A 21,009-nucleotide genomic window follows, 5' to 3' on the forward strand; every position below is an offset into this window, starting at 1 on the left:
ATCCCGTATTTCATTTGTTCTTGAGTTAGGACAGATGATGTTTCATAACTATTTTTAATTATATATAAATTTTAAATAATCAATATAAAATTGGAAACAAATTTATATATTATTAATTAAATAAATATATGATGTTTCATAACTATTTTTAATTATTAATATTATTTTTCTTTTTTCCTTGTTTGCAAGAGTTGTAACTTGTCATCGCAATTCCAATTCCCACCCTCAGGCTCAAGTGTCCCGCGATGGTTTGGGTTATTTGATAATTAGGCCCATAAGAGCCCAAATAGGTTCGTACATTGGCCGTATGACCCGTATATATGAATTGAAAACAGAATCTACATGCTGCAACTGCAACTGCAAAGATACGAAAGTATGCGGCTACTGGCCATAGAAATCGCACCTCTACGTACGGTTCTTGTTTCAACCGTCATTCCCGGCGCCGGCTCCGGCGGTGGTAGAAATATCAAAAGCATTGTCAAGTCACACAACCGCAATTTTGCCCAAGGTCTTGTTACTTCAGGTCGCATTCCTTCCTATAATTGTTGCCGCAAAAGCAAGCAGCGGCATTCTAGGGTTAATGCTGCAAATGCCTCCTCCGGCAGCGGTTCTGATGATCCGAGCAACTCAACTAGACAGCTGGCTGTTCTTCTCGAAGTTGAAGGGTAATCAATTTCTCTAATTCGTTACTAAACTTCGATTTTTGTTGGCTTCGAGATGCAAAATCTATGTGGATACTGTATTTAATCAAAGTCACCAACAACATATGCAAAATTGATTATGAGTTTTGTTATCCAATCTACCAAGTACAGTTTTCGATTAGTTACCAGATTTCTCATGAAGTGTAGATTTTTTGTTTTCATCAGTTTTCAAGCTGGACTGAGTTCCTAAAATTTAGAATTTAAGAAGTCACAATGTTTCGTTTCTTATATGTGGTCAGAGTATGAATAAATTCAGTTACGCTAAAACTAGTAAGAATTTTCTATTTGTATCACTTGTAAAACTAATATAGTTAGCATACTTTTCTCATAAAATTAAGATTTTTGCATCGATCGTAAGGCTAATTTATAAAAAAAGTTGATTAACTTGTGTCTTTTTGATGAACTTTTACCATTTATCAGGGTCCTCATGGATGTATATCGCATGGGCAATCGTGAAGCCTTCAATTTAGGTGACCTGCAAATTTCTTTCTTTTTGTTTAATCAATGCTCTGTAAGTTTCTAACTTATGTAGATTGACGTTTTGCATCTCTAATTTATCCAGCATTTAAGAAATTGGGATTGGATTGTGCAAATTGGACAGAACCAATCTACTTAGATCTTGTAAGGTGTGTTTTGTTTTTAAGCTTATCTATTTGATTATCATCTTTTACTGCAAAACCAGATGGCTCAGCTCAGCCATTGTAGATCATGCTTTCAATTGTTTGGGAAATGATGTGTGTTCACATGATTAGAATGAGGACATATTTTCTTCCTGGATCTTCCTCTTTTCTTTCTTCCTTTCTTTTTCTGTTAAATGGATATGCTTATTTGACATTTTGTTTGTTCTTGGAGATTCTGACATACCAATTTACTTTGTAGGAAGAGCTTTGGTGGTGAGGAGGAAATGCTAACTTTGTACTTCAATAAGGTGATTTATTTATTTATTTATTTATTTTTCATATCAAGCTAGCAAATATGGATTACATATATCATGTTTCTATGGCTTTTATTTTTCCTTCTATTGCTAATCCATTTCTCAGATAGGTTGGCCTACTTCACTCCCCACTAATGAGAAGGGAAGTTTCATGAAAAGTGTTCTGCGAGAAAAGGTCTGATTCCTATAAATAAAGTCTTCTTTTTAATTAATTTCTAACTTTTTATCACTGAAAAATTCATTTCATTTGGATGAATAATCATTTTGCATACATTGAGAACTATAGTAATTATGTGTGCATGTCTATGAGTGACTCACATGAGATTTCTGCACAAATATTTGAGCAGAATATCATTATTGTCATGACTATTATCATTTAAATTTATTATTATTATTATTATTATTATTATTATTATTATTATGATTACTACTTCTTGGTGTTGTTTTTGATGTGCCAAGACAATGTGACTTTTGACAGCAAAAAGCATTGGAAGATCTTGTGATGTCAAAATCTTTGCCTTTGAGACCTGGTGCTGAAGAGTGAGTTGTGCAATCCTTTTCTGTAAATAATATTTGTCCTTATTTAGTGCATCATTTATTTATTTCAACTTGAATATGTTGTTTCTTTCTTTCTTTCTTCTACAGCTTTATTGATGATGCACATAAAGAAGGTGTTCCTGTTGTTGTACTAGCTGCCTACAGTAAAAGTGGTGAAAATATAGCAAAGTAATCTAAGTGCTTATACTTCCATTTTTGTGGTGGATTTTTCAAATTCCAATATGCTATAAATATAAATATAATAAACTAATCAATAGAAGTACATTGCTATTTCTTGCATTTAAATCACAGGCCAATTATCGAAAGGCTTGGCAAAGATAGGATGTCAAAAATTAAAATTGTTGGGAAGATGGAGGTGGAGGAAAGTTTTTATGGACAGCTTGTATTGGGTAAAGGAGTTTCTTCAAGTTTGGATGAGAAATTAATTAGTGAAGCAAGAAAAGCAGGTATATTATTATTACTAATCCTCATTAAAGGACAAAATGTAATCAAAAGGCTTTTTGCTTTTTGATACAGCTGCTATTGAGAAGCAAAAAATTGCTAAAGAGGTTGCATCAGCTCTGAAATTGAGTGTTGACATTGATACAACTTCAAGTGAAAGGTATGTTGTTTTGTAATTAGTTGTGTATATGTATTTATGATTTTTTAATAAAAACTAAATTTTCATGTATTCAGTGTAAAGAAAATTGTGGCTGCACTTAGAGCAGGAGCTGAATATGCAGAAGTAGGTGTTCCTGATTGTGTTCTTGTTGCTGGAAGTCTTCCTGGGGTGACTGCAGCTGAGCAAATTGGCATGCCATGTGTTGTTCTTCGCAGCAGGTATGATTTTATTTAGTTTATAGTTTTACTTTTTTAGAGTTTTCATAGAGTTGACTCTTGTAATTAACTTGACACCTATTTTTTTTCGTATATAATGTCAATATGGACAACAGGTTATTTATCATTTGACCCTTTTAAACATACTTGAAGGTTTTTTTTTTTTTTTTTTTTTTTTACAGATTGACATCGAGGGCTGAGTTTCCTTCAGCAGATGCAATATTGGATAGTTTTGGTGCTCCGGATTTGACAATATCAAGATTACGACAACTCAGATCTTCTTCATAAATACCCCAAAATCATCCAATTTTTGTATATGTTGTGGTATCTAGTATGTACTATGTATTTATTATAACATAATTTATCAAACACGAGAACTTTTATTGTTTGCTTTGATTCAAGTTGTTTCTGATTGTCCAAACAAAAAAGGCTCCCTTAAAGATGTAAAAAAAATGTTCATTATTTTAAAACAAATGACTAGAATCCTTTTGTATATATATATCCACTGAGGAATGAAAAGAAAGTTTTGGGTTTCACTTTGTTTTATCACTTATATACCTCTCAGTGAAGGAACCGCTGAGTTTGTTTTTCCTTGATTCCATTTATAATTTTTAACCTTTTTTGGTTTGTATTTTGCATTGGAAATTGAGGAATGGGTTTTTTAGCCCCGCAAAATATGGGTATTTATTTATCATTTGACCAATTTGTTTTTAACGAAGTGGCTTGACCTGACTTATATTAAATTCGTTAATTAGCTTGTTTGATAGCCTTTATATACAACTATAAAAGATGCCATGGTTCACGGCGAATAAAAACTTTTGGTTATGCATGAGGCTTATAAAACAACTAGTAATACTGTTTTTCACAATCATATTTAGTACATTAATTTGTAACGCTAATAAAATTCTTTACATGTCAAACCAACCTCACTCGACTTGATGGACTCACACCCACAAATACTTGTTTTGACTATATAGCATGGGGTTTTACCAGTTTAATATTTTAGCAATAAAATTGACCCACTTTGACATAAAAAAAAAAGACTAAAATTATTGGATTACTTGTTATAAAAAAACGGCAAAGAAAAAGTTGAAAAAAAAAAACCCTTCTCTTCCTTATCTAGAATAATGAAATTATTAATAATACTACATGAAACATATTCTAACCCTTATAAAAATTACATCCAAAACCCAATACAATACAAGCTAGAGGCCTCTTTTTTACAGTTACAACAATAGTGAATAGATATTGACATTATTGAAAGTCTATGTATAAATGGTTACCCAATGTGAGTTGAGGCTAGATTTGAATGCTACCAACTAGTAATGGTGTGTGATCAAAAACGGTTTAAACGTCAATATAACTCCAATTGCTTCGATTATATTCAAAATGAAAAATATCATTTGGTCACCTGCGATACAAATTAAAAAAACGAACCATTAAATTTAACTTTTTTCTCAGTCCAGTCCAATGCATACCAAATGCTTATGCAGTACAAGGGAAAACACGTACCAGGAAGAAATGCTGCATTTTTTCTTTGTTGGGACCACGACAATCTACAAAAAAATAAAAAAATCAAAATAAAATAAATTGAGTTTTGATATTATTGCAAGTCGTCATATATTTAATATTAGAAGCATAAAATACAGAAAAAGGGTACTTGTGCTTTCGCCATTTTATCAATTTAGCTACTTAATTATTTTCTATAGTGGTTACATGATTATTATACTTCTTTTGACCCTTAAAGAAAACATTTTAACCGGGGAAAAATACAGATTAGCACAACATACTTTCACAATTTAATTGTTTTAGCCAATAAACTATTATTTTTTTTTATTGATTTAGCCTCTCAACTCTTATTATAATAATCACATAAAAAGAATAATACTCACAGTGCTCCTCCACAAGCTGGACCAATGGCTTTGCAAATTGACTGCATAGTCATGGCTATACCATTCGCTGCACCTCTTTGGTGTTGATCCTATTAATTATATTATTGATGTAAATTTATAAAATATAAAAGTTAATTTACACACATGAATAACAATGAAATATAAAGAAGGGCTAAATGCAAGAAATAACAACACACTTTCGTTTCTTTTTATTACAACATTCTACTTTCAACTTTTTTTTCCTTCTTAATTTATTGTAAACTTTGAAAAAAATTCTAATAGGAGCATTCTTCTTTCAGTTTTTTTTTTTCTTTTCTTATTAAAACTACACAATTGTAGCAGTGAAAATTGCTTTGTATTTGGATGACAATGCTATAATTGGGTAGATTCTTCAAAGTACAATGTTGTAATAAATAAATTAATCAATGAAAATGCATTGTTACTTTTTGAATCTAACCCTAAAATGAATAGGATATAGAACTGAGGAGGCGAAGATTACCACAGCTTTATTTTGCAGCATGAATGTCCCTGTTATGATAGATACCTGTTGATGACAAGAAACCAAAATTATCATATGATAAAAATAATTATAACATTGTTGCTATTTCTTGCATTTTGAATAAATATGTGCAAATCTTATCTTATACTAGCGTAGACAGATTTAGTCCCTGAAAAACTTACAGATAAAACATTCTTTATAATGGATGCACAATTTAAAGTCAACGAGAGAGCAAATCCAGTCAACATGGCTATGAATGGATAACTTGTGAGTAGTGGTATAGACACAACCTACACAAAACATATTCAAATCAACTTATCAAACAAACCTCCCATTTTTCAAGATTCATATATAAAACCCTTTTTTTTTCTCGTGCAAAATCAATACTTACATCATAAATGAATAATTAAATTAAAGAAATGGTAAAAAAAAAACTAAATTAAAGAAAAACTGCTTACTCCTGCAATACGAGCTACTACTATGGGGCCAAATATCCTCTCCATAATTGGATACAATGTGAATTGGAAGACAAGAAGTCCAACCCCTACAAAAGGTTGAAAATAAAACATTGTAATAGAAAGAAATGGAAATGGGATGTGTATTATTTATCCACAAATTAATGAAACAACATTGTTATTTCTTAAAATTCTTACCTGTAACAGACAAAACTGTCCCAACATCCTCAGTAGTATAATTCAATCCCCCCAAACTCTTAGGGCTCACAGCCCACAATGAGAAAATCTGTAAAAAAGATAAAAGAAAACACCATGTTAGGGATTCTTGATTTCATCATGTTACCATATGATTTAATATTAGGGTTTCTTGATTTGAGTTTGTTACCTTATGACTGGTTTAGTTTTCTTTTTGTGGTCTAGAATTGTATATAAATCAATAAACCCTAGCCCTAAATCAATCCTAGGGTAAAAGAGGAAAGAAGGTAAACTTACCTCTGAGTAAGCCATGTCATGAAGTGAAAAAACACAGTAGACAATAATAGAAGACATTAGTGGCCAGTTTTTCAGGAGGCTTCCTAAACTTGAATCTTTTCCTTCATTTGTCTTTCCCTCAGTTTCATATGAAGCAGACTCCAACTCGTCTTTTTTATGAAAATGTAATGTTTCCTACAGTTTGAGAAAATTAGTTAAATGCAAGAGATAACAACCTATTTTTATTATAGCATCTTGCTTTCATTTCTTTCTATTAAAGCATATATTGTATGTTGAAAAACTTACCAAGTTATAGCAATATCAGATTAGATACAAAGCAATTTTCACAGCTATAATCGAATAGATTTTCTTTTTCTTTTTTTTTCATTTTTCAAAGTACATTGTCCAAATAAGACAAAAAAAATTGGGAAGTATAAGAAAAACAGAGAGTTTAAATTGCATACCGGAAGCCAAAATGCAGCAATGGTCACAAAAAGTGCAAAAATGGAGATACAAAGGCAAGGCAATAAGTATGGAAATCTGCATCACAAGTCAAAGTTTTAATTTGTTGCCACATAAAAACATAATAATAATAATAATAAATAATTATTAAGAAATAAGTAAGTCACCTCCCAAACAGAGAATCTGAAGATACTAGAGCAGGAAATTTCTCTGCAGGCTTAATTTAAACCAAAAACAAAAAAGATAAAAGGAATTAACAAAAAATATTATACCCTTCTTTCGATCATTTTGCTAAATGTTGTATGCAATTAACATAGAGCATATATTATAAAGATACAAGTAGAGATATACACCTGTGCAAGGTAACCTCCCAAAGCTGGGCCAATGATGAGTCCTATTCCCCATGATGTACTAATCTGTAATAAAGTACTAATTTGTTAAAAAGAAAATATTGTATAAAATCATTAATAAAAGAATTTTGCAATTCATAGATGTATCATGTTTGGATAAAAGGGGACAATAGAAATATTCATGTTGCGTATTATTCTATAAAGACAATAACAAGTATCTGATAATACATCAACTTGAAATTGGAATCTTTTTATGTATTAAGAAAGAAAGAAAATAAAAGGGGACAATTGCTTACAGCTGACAATCCCAAGGCTTGATGTTCCTCAGGGAAAAGTTCACATGCATACGCCTGTTTATTCACAGAAAGTTTATAAACACTTTATAATTTTACACATTTTTAAGATGCTAAATATGCCAAAAGAATACCTTTATTGGTCCAAGTAGTCCATTTAAAAATCCAAGAAGAAACCTTGTAGCAATAGCCATCCAATAATTTACACTAAAACCAAAAAGTGTGTTGAAAATAACCCTGAAAGTATTAAAACCACAACAACCATGAGAAAAAAAAAAAAAAAAAAAAAAAAAACGGATTAAGAAAACAATTTAAGTGAAGAAGTCACTAACACTGTTGATGTGCCCAAAAGAATAACTGGTTTGCGACCATATCTATCAGCCACCACTCCCCAAAACACAGATGTCATTGCCCTTCCAATCATATATGCAGACCCTTCATAACATTCACAAACACATGATATACACTAGGGGTACATTTTATTCTGAGGATGAAGAGGGCATTTACGTCTTTTTCAATATTGAAACATAATGGGGAAAAGTTGCTTACCAACAAAACCTGCATAGTAACTAATGTCCTCCTCTTTCTCCGCAATGTTGAAATCCTTTATCTACAATTGAAATAAAAAATCATCATTATGACGATCAGGAGGGCATTTTAGTCTTTTGCACAGAAGAGATGGAGATGGAGATGGAGTTGAACAGAGTTACCATGAAATAAAGAAATGGAAAGAGAGATGATATTGGCAGTGCTGTAAAGGAAAAATGGAAATAGGTGTTAGATTTCATGCTGCTTTTGAGTAACATTGAAAAATTACTACTAAATGCTAATCATTAACTTTTTTTAATCTAAATGCAGAATAAGACATACAAAAACAACTAACATGAACATGACAGTTTCTTACCAACACAGAGCACCACAATCCATATATATACCACTTCCTTTATTGGTAACCCGGTATGCAGCTCTTTATACTGATCCACATTACACCCAGGGCACTTTTCATAATATACCTTATTCAATAGTAGTTTCTTAAACTCCTTCCCACCCATTTCATAAAAGCAAACTAAAATCCCAATTCAACTATCCAACTATTTAAGATGTTTCTTGTTGATTTAATTGCGAGAAAGGGTGGTTTACGAATAAACAAGATCAGAAATTCGATACAGCTGAAGCCGATATGATCATGCTAATTTTTATTTGCGGGAGAACGAAAGGAAAGGGAAACGATTCTGTTTTATTGAAGTAGGGATCTCAGACTCCGATTTTCATAAACTACTCGCGTTTTTGGAGACCTGGTTTGATGTTGATTGATTGGGTTAGTTCTGGACGTTGCCATAATGGTGGTGGTTCAGACATTTTATCGAACAGATGCGATGCAGTGCAATAATTAATGTTCCAACGAAATTAGGAGATCGGTTTTAATGACAAGATGACAAACGAGCATCGAACCATACTATCGTTTTCTTCTCTTTTACGTTTCACATTTTAAAATGATTCTACGTGGAAGACGTAAGCAATCGGCTATGGATAAACCAATAATTTTGAAAAAAAAAACCGAAGATTTCCAGAGTCGTGAACATGTGAAATTGTATAATTTGGAGTTTCATTTCATGCAAAGACAAAAAATTTCCATGTTTATTTGTCTGGTAAGGCGGTGGCGATGGATTTTATCATGGCCACGACGGCGGAGGTTGGTTGTGGTTAGTGGTTACTTTTCTTCACATCGACATTTTCTGTCAATTCATTTTTAGCTGTATCAAAAATATCCACACATTCTCGCTTTAAACACAAAATTGTTCCAAAGTTTCATTGGGGTTTGGTTGCATGAAAGTTACAATTCATATTTGTTTTTTATTTTAATCTTTTATTCCTTTTTTTTTTAAATATAATTTGGTTATATTAAACTTAATTAAAATACACCATTAAAAGAACCAAATTCTCGAATGACGCCGCTAATCCTCACGGTAGTGGTTTGTTAAACAGTGGTGGCTTGTTAATTCTTGAGGGTTTTTTTTTTTTTTTTTAAACTGATAAGTTAAAAAATAATTTATAAACTAGTTTTTTAAAAACCAATTAGACTAGTTTTTTATGATTTTTTTTTAAATCTTAATATACTCGTAATTAATTATAAAAAACATATTTTTTAAACGTTTGTTTTATGTTATTTTATATCTTTTAGGTAGTTTTATTAAACATTATTTTTTATTAGTTAGTTTTTCAGATATCAATTAACCTTCATATAACAACTAAAATTTCAGTTACTTTTTAACTGACAACTAATTTAAATTTCAGTTACTTTTTAACTGACAACTAATTTTTCAACTTGTACGACAAATATATATATATATATATATATATATATATATATATATATATATATATATATATATATATATATATTACCTAAATGAAAACTAATGTGTCCCGATGTTTCTTTTTGTAAAAACTTTTTTCTGATACTTAGTAATTATTAATTATATTTTTGCTAAAAGTAGAAAATAAAAAAAATAATAAAATAATAAAAAGTAAAAGGTCATAAAGTCTTGGGTTCGAGACTTGTTAATTATAGTTGATAGGGTATTTTTTTTTTTTAGTTCTAGTTTTCTTTCTTCAAAAGAGTTACTACCCGGTCAATCTTTTATTCTAAGATCAACAATTGACTTATTTTTCATGTTCGGTAAAATTAGCTGGAAACTGAAAACTATAGCTTTTATTTATATATGAATGTTGGGCAAAAAAATTGAAAACTTTTAAACCTTGTAAAATCACATAAAATGACTTATCTAAAACACATCATTGATTAAAAAAAAAGTCAATTTGCAAAATTTAAACTAAAAGCTTTCAAAAACTATATGTCTAACACGCCTATAGTGTACATACAATTGTTCAATGAAGGCCGATTAGGTTTACGAATTCAACCTTTTTGGAGTTGTGATAAAAACCAAAAACAAAAACCAAACTTTTAGGTAGCAACTTATTTTGGTATCAATATTAAACAAAAGCAGAATAATACACGTACATTGAATTGAAACAATTCTTCCTAATAAGAAATTGGTTTAGTCAAGGAAGAAAATGATAACAACAACACGTTTCAAACCCATGTCACGTTTCTTTCACCAAAAGTCTAAAATACACACACAAAACCTATTCTTAAAGAGTGGCCCAAAACATGTGATTTTTCCCTCTACTTTTTATTGAAAAATTCTATATTTAGATATGTTATTACATAGTATTCTAAATTTTATGTTATGTTAAAAGATAATATTCTTGTAACATATGTAGTTTGACAAGCTTTAACAAACATGTCATTTTAAAATTATAATTCAAATATAGTAACGATGGATTGAATAATTATTTCACAAAAATAGTAAATGTAATATTCCATATCATTTACTGTAAAAAATGTTGATTTAAAATATTTTTAGAGTAAAAGTGCAAAAATTATCATCCTTTTATGTCATTTTCTTTTGTTCTTGAAAATAATCTCTTTACAAAAAGGGTTCTTCTTTTGTTACGATTTTAGCCATATTCAAAATAAAATAAAATATAATATTTTTTCCCCAAATTTTCTGCTTAACATTCAAAGTTATCATTCTTTTTTTTATCTTCCGATTATTTTCATGATACCAGACATGCGGTATTATTAAACCGCACATTTTCACTACTATTTCATGTAGCATTCGAGTAACATTGAATAATTATTTACTACTAAACATCAACTCCCTAGTTTGTTTGGCAGAAATAAATTAACTTATTGTAATTTAGCATAGCATGTAAGCAAGTTTTTCATATCGATAAATTAGTTTATAAACTAAAAATTAGTTAAACAAACAGTTAGACATGAGAGTTGCTTACCAGTAGAAAGCACAAGGAACCATATACATAACACTTCCTTTATCGGATACCCGGTTTGCAGCTCTTTATACTGATCCACATTACAACCAGGACAGTTTTTATAGAATACCTTATTCAAAAGTGGCTTCTTAAATTCATTGCCACCCATTTCATACAAATTAAAACCACAATTCAGCTGTCAAAAAATGTCTAGAAATTGATTCTTCTCAAAAGGATATGATCATGTTAGTTGAGGGAGAAATGAGAATGATCGAAAATGAAAATGGAAACGATTCTTTTTGTTGAAGTAGAGAACTCAGACTCCGATTATTAAATACAATATAAAATGGGTGAAAAATTAACTTAAGAAACATCGTTATTTAGGCTGCAGATCATGACATCATCACATATGTCACTAATTGAGAGGCCATCGATGGAGACACCAAAGGATAGATGATATCAGAATTCAAATCAAACATTGGGATTTGATTGAATTGATTAGTTGATAGGGCTGGGTGAGGCATATAATCGAACACATGGTGTGTGTGCAGACGACAAACGACCACCGATTGGATCTCGACTGTAGCCGCCATCACCCACCACATTGTCGTTTTCTTCTCTTACGTCTCTCATTTTTTTAAAAAATATTCTACAAGGAAGACGTAAGCAAATCCGCGATGGAGATAAACCAAGAATTTAGAATCGAAGCATAAAGCGTTGCCAAAATCGTAAAAATGTGAAATTTTTATCTCTTCCGAAAAGATTAGTGCTTTTGGTGTTCTTGCATGCTTAAAGATGAAGTGGTGGTGATAGATTTTACCACGGCGGAGCTTTTTGTCGGCGGTGGTTACTTTCGTTTTCTTGATGAAATGACTCGAATTAATTCCCAAAATAATCGGCGGACGTGGTTGAAAAATATAAGGCTTTGGATTTATTCTTATTTGTACACGTATATTCTAACTTTGTATCAAATACACCTTTTTTTACCCAAATCATTAATAATAATTTCCTATAAATGAATAGTGAAAATGTTAACTTTTTTATTATTATTATTATTATTATTATTATTATTATTATTATTATTATTATATCCTTGTAATTTATTTAAGACAGTTTACTTTGATTTTTTACTATGACTTTTGTAACGTCATATTTTATATAAATCCGACTGTTTTATGTTCATCTAAATAATAATATGTAAATTTTTCAGAAACTGAAACGGAAAAGTGTCCTCAATACGACATAATTTTAATCATATATATAAATTATTTATTGGTTAAATTTAATTCTTTTGATTCCATTTGAAATAAAATGAAAACACGCACACACACCACATAATACTTACCCACATTTAAATGGACAAAAATCTCAGTTGGCAAAAATGAAATGAGCCTCACGTTTCAAACTTATATCATGTTTTTTTCACCAAGACTGAATATATATATATATATATATATATATATATATATATATATATATATATATATATATATATATACTTTGTAAAAGGCATTTAATGTATAAATGTTGAACCATTTGTGTACAAATTGCTTGATTTAGGATTTGTTTTATTTTCGACAGTAATAAACTAAGGCGGCCACACATGTCTCGAGTTTACTGAAAACAAATTAAAATAGGAAAAACCTTCAAAAAGATTTTATTAAATTCTTTAACTTTTGAACTTTATTATTATTATTAAATTCTTGTTTTTGAAAAGTTATTTTCTATATTTTACTGATAAACTCATATTTCTTTTACAAAATTTGCAAATATATTTTTATATGTATATTTTCAGTTAACACTCTTCTATGTCATTTTATATATTCTTATCTCACTTATCAATTTTACCAAAGATGATTACTTTATCGGCAACATTTAATTTATAAGACAAAAACTAGTTCTTAGTTGAAATTAACTTTTCAAGCTACTCTATCAAACATATTCTTAATTAAACTTGAAGGAATAAATAAAAGCATTAGCAATATACTTACCAACACATAAGACCACGATCCAAATAAAAATGAGCTCCTTAATGGGTAACCCCTTTTGCATCCGTTTTTGACGATCCACTTTACAACCCGGGCAGTTTTCATGGTAAACTTGCTCCAAAAGCTCCTTTTTTAGCTCACTGTTGTTCGTCATTTGTTGAATCAAGATTCAACCCTTTAAAAAATCGCACTTTCTGTCTTTTGATCTGAAATCAAACCGAGTTTTTCTCCTCGTTCTTTCTCTCGGTAGAGAAAAAGAGTCGGAGGAGGAAAATGGAATTGGGCAAGAAGATAAAAATCTACGGACTTCACTCAATAATATATACCATAAGTAAGTTACAGTAATGGTCCCTGAATTGTTACTAATTTGGCAATTTAAACCTTATTAAGTTATGACTTTAGCCCTGTAATTAATAAGTGACAAAATACTCCCTCCATGTAATAATGTTATGAGTGAGTTAGTGAAGAAGTGAAGATGGAGAGTGGTATGTGTTGATGAAATAAAAGAGTTGGTTTATAAGTTAAACAAGTTTATTCACCTACATTAGTTATGTATGATTTAATGAATAATATTGGATACACAAATTTTCACTTGAAATATTTTGGTTGATAGAAATATATAAGGGTGTAAATGAATTGAACAAATGCAAATAAGGGATTGTTCATGTTCGTTCATTTAAGTTAGCCGAACAAATGAAAAAACACAAACAGATAAACGAATGAGTTTTCTTATTCATGTTCGTTCATTTAACAAATTACATTGTTCATGTTCGTTCGCTATGTTCGTGTACATGCTAAACGCACAAAACTAAACAAATACAATTGAGCATATATAAACATAAACGAACATATAATATAGTAATGTAATAAAAATAACAATTGAACATATATAATCATAATAAACTTAAACGAACGAACATAAATAAACGTTCATGAACATAAATGAAAGAACAAGACTATTGTTCATGTTCATTCGTTTAACTAAACGAACAACAATGTGTGCTCATTTTCATTCATTTATTAAATGAACGAACATAAACGAATTTCCCGCCAAAGGTTTGTTGAACGTCCAGTTCATTTACAGTCCTAAAATATATAATTGAATAATATTTATAGTGTCTTAACGAGTTCGATATGTGTGGGGTGCCATTTCATATACCATCTTTGCATCACACCTTGGTTTTCTTTTTACGATGGATGCTAATAAGAGATTGTAATAGGGTTTGAGGAATACATTGGACCCAATCCAAAATTTCATCCCTAAATTATTGCCCATATATTCATTATATCCAGCGGTGAATATAAATACATCATCATCTCCATCTTCAACGGGAGAACAATAATCTCTAGGAATTGGGATTTTGTTGGAAAAAAGTGGTTTGTATCTCCACTTCGGAACCAATAACAAAGTTGTGTTCTAGCTCTAATTCGTAATAGTTTATTACAAGATAACTTCATTTTGATATGGCATACGAGTCAAAAGAAGTTGTTATGAATGGGATATTGATTGTTAAAGTATTGCGTTTAAAATAAATGTTTAGAAAGTTGAAGGGCATATGAAAACTATAGAAATTAACATTTAAGCCACATTATATGTGGTTGAATTATAGCTTTGAATAAATAAACACATGAAATTAATGTTGTTTGTATATATTAAAATTTATAGTCAATAGAATTATAGGAAAAAGGAATCACACACATTCTTTAAACAACAAAAATAGCACTACAATCACAAGGCGCAAGTTGCTCAACCCGCGGAAAGAGAGGTGACAAAATTCTGGTGTAGAATATGTAGAGGTAAATTACATGTATTTTTTAAGTTGGGACTTGTGCATTTTTAAAGATATGTTATCTACTATTATGTCATGGGAGACAAACATCCAACACTTTGAATGGGATCTGGTTTAAGGAAAATATGTGTTACGTATGTCTCATACAATCCAGGTGCTATTGATCAATTTTGATTTTTATATTTTTTGGGTTGCAAGGTTCGAGTATGGGTTTTACATGAATCAGGATCACTAACATAAGTTTAAAAATTCTACTAAAACAAATAAACATTAAAGATTACATAAAAATTATAAACCAATTTTATGTCCATATTCACAAAACAAAAAAAGGTAAATCAAGTTATTTAAATATTACTAATCATATAATAGGATTGTATGTACTAAAATATAAACATATGAATGAACGAAAAGTTTCAACATGTTTATGGTGGTACTTATATTATTTGTACGCCAACATAAACATATGGTTAAATGGGATATTAGCATCTTATATTCTTTTTCGAGATCATAATATTGATCGGATCTATAGGAATCGGAATTCAAGCACTAACAATGCAAACATAAAAAGCGAAAAGAAAGAAGCATTGGAAAAGTGTCATGTTTGAGATAATAACAAACCAAGAAGGACAAGTTAGAGCTAGCCACTTGGCTAATAAGATATTTCTAACCGGATGGTCTTAGGTTCAATTCCAGACAAAATATTAACTCACCGTTCTAAAACAACAACAACAACCAAGAAGGAAAAACTTTATTTTGTTTAATCATAAAAATCCTTTGAAAACGGTTTTGAGAGATTTTGTTGTTTGTTACTTTTTTCTTTTGGGTTACGGCTAGAAATACTAGATGGCGTTTTAATTGGACAGGGTGCTTACAAAATCATAGCATATCTATTTCCTCTATATGTAATTTCTAGCTTTTTGTTAGTTTTTTAATAAATTTGTCATCGTTCTAAACAAAATGTAAGATATCAACAGAACAATAACTAAATATATACTCCATATGAGTTTATATTGTCTCTAGTTCATATGAGTTTTAACTCCTTATAACCAGCATAATTGTAAACCTAAGAAATTATATTTCTAAAGTTTTGAACACGTAATTTGTAAAACATGATGGATAAGTCCTTAAATATGTCACGTATGTTTTTAAAGCATGTTCAACAATTAAGATAAGAAAGTATCTTCTTGATGTATCATCCTATTAGCTCTAAACATGTTTTTTGTAAAAAATTTGAAATCCAGGCAGGTAAAATTTTGAACTTCATAAATATCATGACAGTTGCTAAAACAATGGTCATTTACTGATATCTATTTATAGAAAATGTTCATTTTCATGATTATACATAAGTTAAGCATCATGTTTACAAAAGATTAGTAAATATGTGTGTAACCAAACAAGGATTAGTGAATATTTGTGTAACGAATTGAATGTCTATTTACTTCATTACCTACACAAGATAATAGAAAATAGTCATGTTTCCATTTAGGGACGGATATAGGGGTTTCTTTGTGTAGATATAGGGGGTTTTCAGAAATTTTGTAGCATAGTATAAATTTTTTAAGAAATTTTATGGGGTAATGTAAATTTTTCGACATGGCACCTCTAAAATCATGTGTTATCCTTAAGATTTTGTCATGTATCCGCACTGTTTCCATCCGTAGACATGAAAAGTTAGAAAATTTTAAATAAAAGGACATATGTCAAAGAACATTTTTTGAATGAACAAAACGAACATTGTATAATATTAGAGGGACTATTTTGTACCTAAGAAAAGATGAATGTATTGATAATACTATTTATACAACGATGAGATCATTGCTAACGTGTCTCAAAGTACATGCATGAGAACGATTAGGAGGAATCAAATGAGACCCGTCTTGAGGCATTAATGTAATTTAGCATTTCTTCCATTGAATGTCTATTTACCTTCTCTCGATATCAAATCTTGACGAGGACAACTATCCTTTTTATCATGGAATTATATTATATTATATTATAAATAAAATATTTTTCCTTATGAAACTTTCATAATTTTTTAAGTTTTTTCTAATAATATTATAAATTTTATATCATATTAAATAAATAAATAAAGAGATAATGATTTTTAAAAAGGTAATCTATTTTTTGATTTATACACATTTAATCACTGATTTTTATTTTCGTCTACATTTACCCCTTCAACTTGTTAAACTGTACACATTTAATAATTATGACCGGCTACTCCAGGTTAGCCGGTAAAAATGATTTAATATGGTAATATATTTCTCACTTTGTACACATTTAGTCCTTAATATTTTTGTAAACATTTAGTCATTAATATTTTTTTGTTGCAAATAAGTCGTTTTTGTTTTTGTACTCGTTCCGTACTTATGAATGATTTCTTTAGGCTTTTCTCACGACATTTTATATGGGATAGCCATATGGGGTGATATAGGTTGAGGTGGTTCAACTATATGTTGTAGGCCAAGATATTGGATGCGTGTCGGTTGTAAGGTGTAGGCACGGAGGCTCGAGAAGAGCGGTTGGGTTGAGGCAACATGCCGACAAACCCCGGGTATTCTAGTCTGATGACTGATTAGACCTGTTGCATGTTGGCATTCTAGTCCGATGACTAATTGAGTCAAGGTATTCCAATCTGATGAGTTTGGGCTCGTTATGCATGATAATACGTTTGTTGTATCGAGTATTTTGGGTAAAACTCACAAAACATTGTGTTTACCTAGTGGTTTATGTTTTCAGGTTCTATCGTTGATCGTGGGAAGGCGAAGGCATGACTGTACACACTCATCAACAGTATTGAAGATTCATCGATTCTTATATTACTCTGATTTTTGTTAAATGTATTTTGGAATAAACGTTTTATCTTAATAATGGATTTATAATTAGGGACTTTTGCCTTATTTAAAAATGAAAATGTTTGGTTGTGAAAATGAGACATTACACATAAACATCAACAGCCCCACACACTTAATCAATGATTGTCTCACGTAAGATGTCGTGAGAAAAACCTAAAAAAATCATTCATAAATACTGAATGAGTACAAAAACAAAAATGACTTATTTTGAAACAAAAAAAAATATTAACGACTAAATGTGTACAAAAATATTAAGGACTAAATGTGTACAAAATGAGAAATATATTACTCTATTAAGTCATTTTTCCCGGCTAACCTGGAGTAATCGGTCATAAGGTCTGAATGTGTACAGTTTAACAAGTTGAAGGGGTAAATGTTGACGAAAAAAACTCAATGGTCAAATGTGTACAAATCGAAAAATATATTACCCTTTTAAGTCATTATCCCATAAATAAATCTACCTAAAATATACACTTGTAATTATTTGAAAAATCCGTATGATTTGTAAGCAATATATATATATATATATATATATATATATATATATATATATATATATATATATATATATATATATATATATATAAGTTCATGTGAGAGGTCTAATTTTGTGAGACCATGAGATCACTTTTTTTCTAGTGAAATATTCTAATATTCTATTGTTCATAAAAATTAAATATGTTTATATTCAAATATTCTAAAACGATAATTTTAACATACTTTTCATTAAAATATTTTAAAACATTAAATGTTAAAATATATTGCATATTCTATTTTTACGAACAATAGAATATTAGAATATTTCACTAAAAAGATTTGATCTTACGGTCTTACAAAATTATGTTCGTGTCAAATGAATTCTTATATATATATATATATATATATATATATATATATATATATATATATAGAGAGAGAGAGAGAGAGAGAGAGAGAGAGAATAATAAAATTATTGAAAATTTTTATAGAATAATAAAATTTTATATAACAATTATTTATTTTATTTATCTAATATATGATTTAACAAGATGAAATTATTGACAAATAAACAAAAGAGTTTGATTAAAATGTATCCATCCCATATCGATGGTGAGAATAAACAAAAAAGTGTCTCCGCTTTTATAAATAGTAAAGATTGTGAAATGTTCTAAAGGGACTAAGCCCTAAAAACTTCCTTGCAAATGCCTTTTTGCGATGTTGAGAGTATTGTTCGATAGGTTTGTCTTTGTTGGCAAGTTTCCAATTAAGTTTCTGATATTGAAAAATGGTTTTTTATTAGATTTTCCTGGTTCAACCCGGGTTTCCAATAAAAAAAAATTATGCAACTGAATATATTGTGTTTAATAGGTCATACTTTAATCGAATTGGATTAATATCCGAGTCTTTTAGGCGATTTTGTCAAACTCGCCTCAGTTAGAGGCCAAGTCCGGATAACTTACACAATATCTGATTGATTTGATCGGGTTCTACAACCATGTAACTGATACACTTTTAAGTTCCAATATTATAAAAGATGTCTCTCTTATTATAACATCCCGATGATGAGGTATTTTCAATTTTAACCTTATATATGAAAGAATATTGCATTTTGACCCTTAGGCTTGGGAAAGTTTGCAAGAATGGCCCAAAGTGGCATTTTGGTGATTTTGGACTAAGGGGTAGTATGTTGGTTGTACGTTGTGTACGCTGAGTGTACCGGGGTGGACCCTAATACGTTGGTCATACACCGCATACGCAGGGCGTACGTGAGAAAACCTCAAACCCTAATTTTTAGGGTTTGGTCCATATATAAGCATCATTATTGCATCATTTATCATACCCTCATCAGCCTCCATCCTTGAAAACGTCCCTCTTGCAAACCCTAAGTGAGAAGAGTGCATTTTGAGCTTATTTGTGTGCTTTGGTGATGTACTTAAAGAAGAAGAAGTTGGTACAAGAACTTGGAGCTTGGAAGCAACTTCAATGTTAACTCCTCCTCTCCTCTACCTCGCACCTATTTACATGCATTTAAAGATCCTAACTAGCTAAAATAAATGAAAGAGGAGTATTCTGCTCTTATCTCCAACAACACGTGGATTTTGGTTCCATGATCACTAGGTGCCAATGTTATAAATTGCATTTGGCTCTTTAAAAAGAAGCTTAATATGGATGGATCTTTGTCTATCTATAAGGTGTGAATTATTGCTAATGGTAGAAGCTAGAGACCCGAAATTGATTGCAACGAAACGTTCAGTTTGGTTGTCAAACCAACCACCATTCATATTGTTCTCAGCATCGCAGTCACTCATAAATCGTCAATTCGACAACTTGATGTGAAGAATGCATTTCTTCATGGTCACTTACAGGAGACGGTTTACATGCAGCAGCCCCCTGGATTTCAGGATCGTTCCAATCCAGATAATGTTTGTCTGCTTCATAAATCCTTATATGGTCTCAAGCAAGCTCCATGTGCATGGTTTCAGCGATTCACTATGTTTATTACCACACTTGGTTTTACTAACAACAAGTGTGATTCTTATTTATTCATTTACAGGAAGGGATCTCATATTGCATACTTGCTATTATATGTGGATGATATTATTCTTACAAGGTCATCTCCACTACTTCTGTCCACCATTATGTCAGTTTTATCTACTGAGTTTCCTATGATTGACGTTGGAGATCTTAATTACTTCTTGGGTGTATCTATTACCAGAACTACCGATGGACTCTTCTTTTCACAACAAACATAAGTCAATAAAATCCTTGATCATGCCCTATGACCAACTGCAAAACGGTTTTCCATTCCAGTGGATTTGGCTGCCAAATTTGATGGCTCCGGACCCCCTGTTCAAGACCCTAAGTTATACCATAGTCTTGTTGGAGCTCTTCAATATCTCACGTTCACTCGCCCAGACATTACCTATATAGTTCAACAAATATGTCTTTACATGCATGATCCTCGTGAGCCTCATTTCATAGCTCTCAAACGCATATTACGTTACATACGTGGCACTTCAGATTATGGTATTCAGATCTTCACCTCTCTATCTCGAGATATTATTGCTTACTCTAAACGTATTCTTTATGTTATGAAATATGTTGTATTTTATTAATTAGTGTAGCCCA

General features: G+C 30.5%; 2 protein-coding genes across 4 annotated transcripts; one reads left to right on the top strand and one right to left on the bottom strand.

The window, feature by feature from the left end:
- Window positions 1–337: 337 nt before the first annotated feature.
- On the top strand, window positions 338–3,405 carry LOC145066181 (Haloacid dehalogenase-like hydrolase (HAD) superfamily protein). The gene is made up of 11 exons (XM_079013388.1): window positions 338–665; window positions 1,122–1,171; window positions 1,264–1,327; window positions 1,581–1,629; window positions 1,742–1,810; window positions 2,114–2,175; window positions 2,281–2,361; window positions 2,485–2,639; window positions 2,710–2,794; window positions 2,869–3,012; window positions 3,192–3,405. The coding sequence occupies exons 1-11, from the start codon at window positions 343–345 to the stop codon at window positions 3,295–3,297; spliced, it is 1,188 nt and encodes a 395-aa protein (XP_078869514.1). The 5' UTR covers window positions 338–342; the 3' UTR covers window positions 3,298–3,405.
- A 693-nt stretch (window positions 3,406–4,098) lies between these two features.
- LOC145066180 (protein ZINC INDUCED FACILITATOR-LIKE 1-like) lies at window positions 4,099–13,546 on the bottom strand. 3 transcript variants are annotated; one of them, XM_079013385.1, is made up of 17 exons: window positions 13,260–13,546; window positions 8,142–8,182; window positions 7,981–8,041; window positions 7,764–7,866; window positions 7,566–7,668; window positions 7,435–7,488; window positions 7,142–7,204; window positions 6,956–7,005; window positions 6,791–6,866; window positions 6,348–6,521; window positions 6,054–6,141; window positions 5,859–5,944; window positions 5,583–5,690; window positions 5,401–5,445; window positions 4,902–4,990; window positions 4,522–4,565; window positions 4,099–4,420 (listed from the first exon to the last, which is right to left on the bottom strand). In XM_079013385.1, the coding sequence occupies exons 1-17, from the start codon at window positions 13,408–13,410 to the stop codon at window positions 4,329–4,331; spliced, it is 1,428 nt and encodes a 475-aa protein (XP_078869511.1). In that variant the 5' UTR covers window positions 13,411–13,546; the 3' UTR covers window positions 4,099–4,328. The 3 variants fall into 3 exon arrangements, with proteins under 3 accessions (XP_078869511.1, XP_078869513.1, XP_078869512.1); XM_079013387.1 differs by lacking the exon at window positions 13,260–13,546 and adding an exon at window positions 11,290–12,187; XM_079013386.1 differs by lacking the exon at window positions 13,260–13,546 and adding an exon at window positions 8,336–9,370.
- Window positions 13,547–21,009: the final 7,463 nt, after the last annotated feature.

Source organism: Lactuca serriola, chromosome 8 (assembly GCF_051521515.1).
Source record: "Lactuca serriola cultivar US96UC23 chromosome 8, Lser_US96UC23_V15, whole genome shotgun sequence".
NCBI lineage: Eukaryota > Viridiplantae > Streptophyta > Magnoliopsida > Asterales > Asteraceae > Lactuca > Lactuca serriola.

Coding starts and splice junctions, on each gene's coding strand:
- LOC145066180 (XM_079013385.1), bottom strand. CDS start 13,410: ATGACGAACAACAGTGAGCTAAAAAAGGAGCTTTTGGAGCAAGTTTAC. Junction 7,489..7,565: donor GACTACTTGGACCAATAAAG/GTATTCTTTTGG, acceptor GTGAATAAACAG/GCGTATGCATGTGAACTTTT. Junction 5,446..5,582: donor TTATAAAGAATGTTTTATCT/GTAAGTTTTTCA, acceptor TGTCATCAACAG/GTATCTATCATAACAGGGAC.
- LOC145066181 (XM_079013388.1), top strand. CDS start 343: ATGCTGCAACTGCAACTGCAAAGATACGAAAGTATGCGGCTACTGGCC. Junction 1,328..1,580: donor ATCTACTTAGATCTTGTAAG/GTGTGTTTTGTT, acceptor TTTACTTTGTAG/GAAGAGCTTTGGTGGTGAGG. Junction 2,362..2,484: donor AGTGGTGAAAATATAGCAAA/GTAATCTAAGTG, acceptor TTTAAATCACAG/GCCAATTATCGAAAGGCTTG.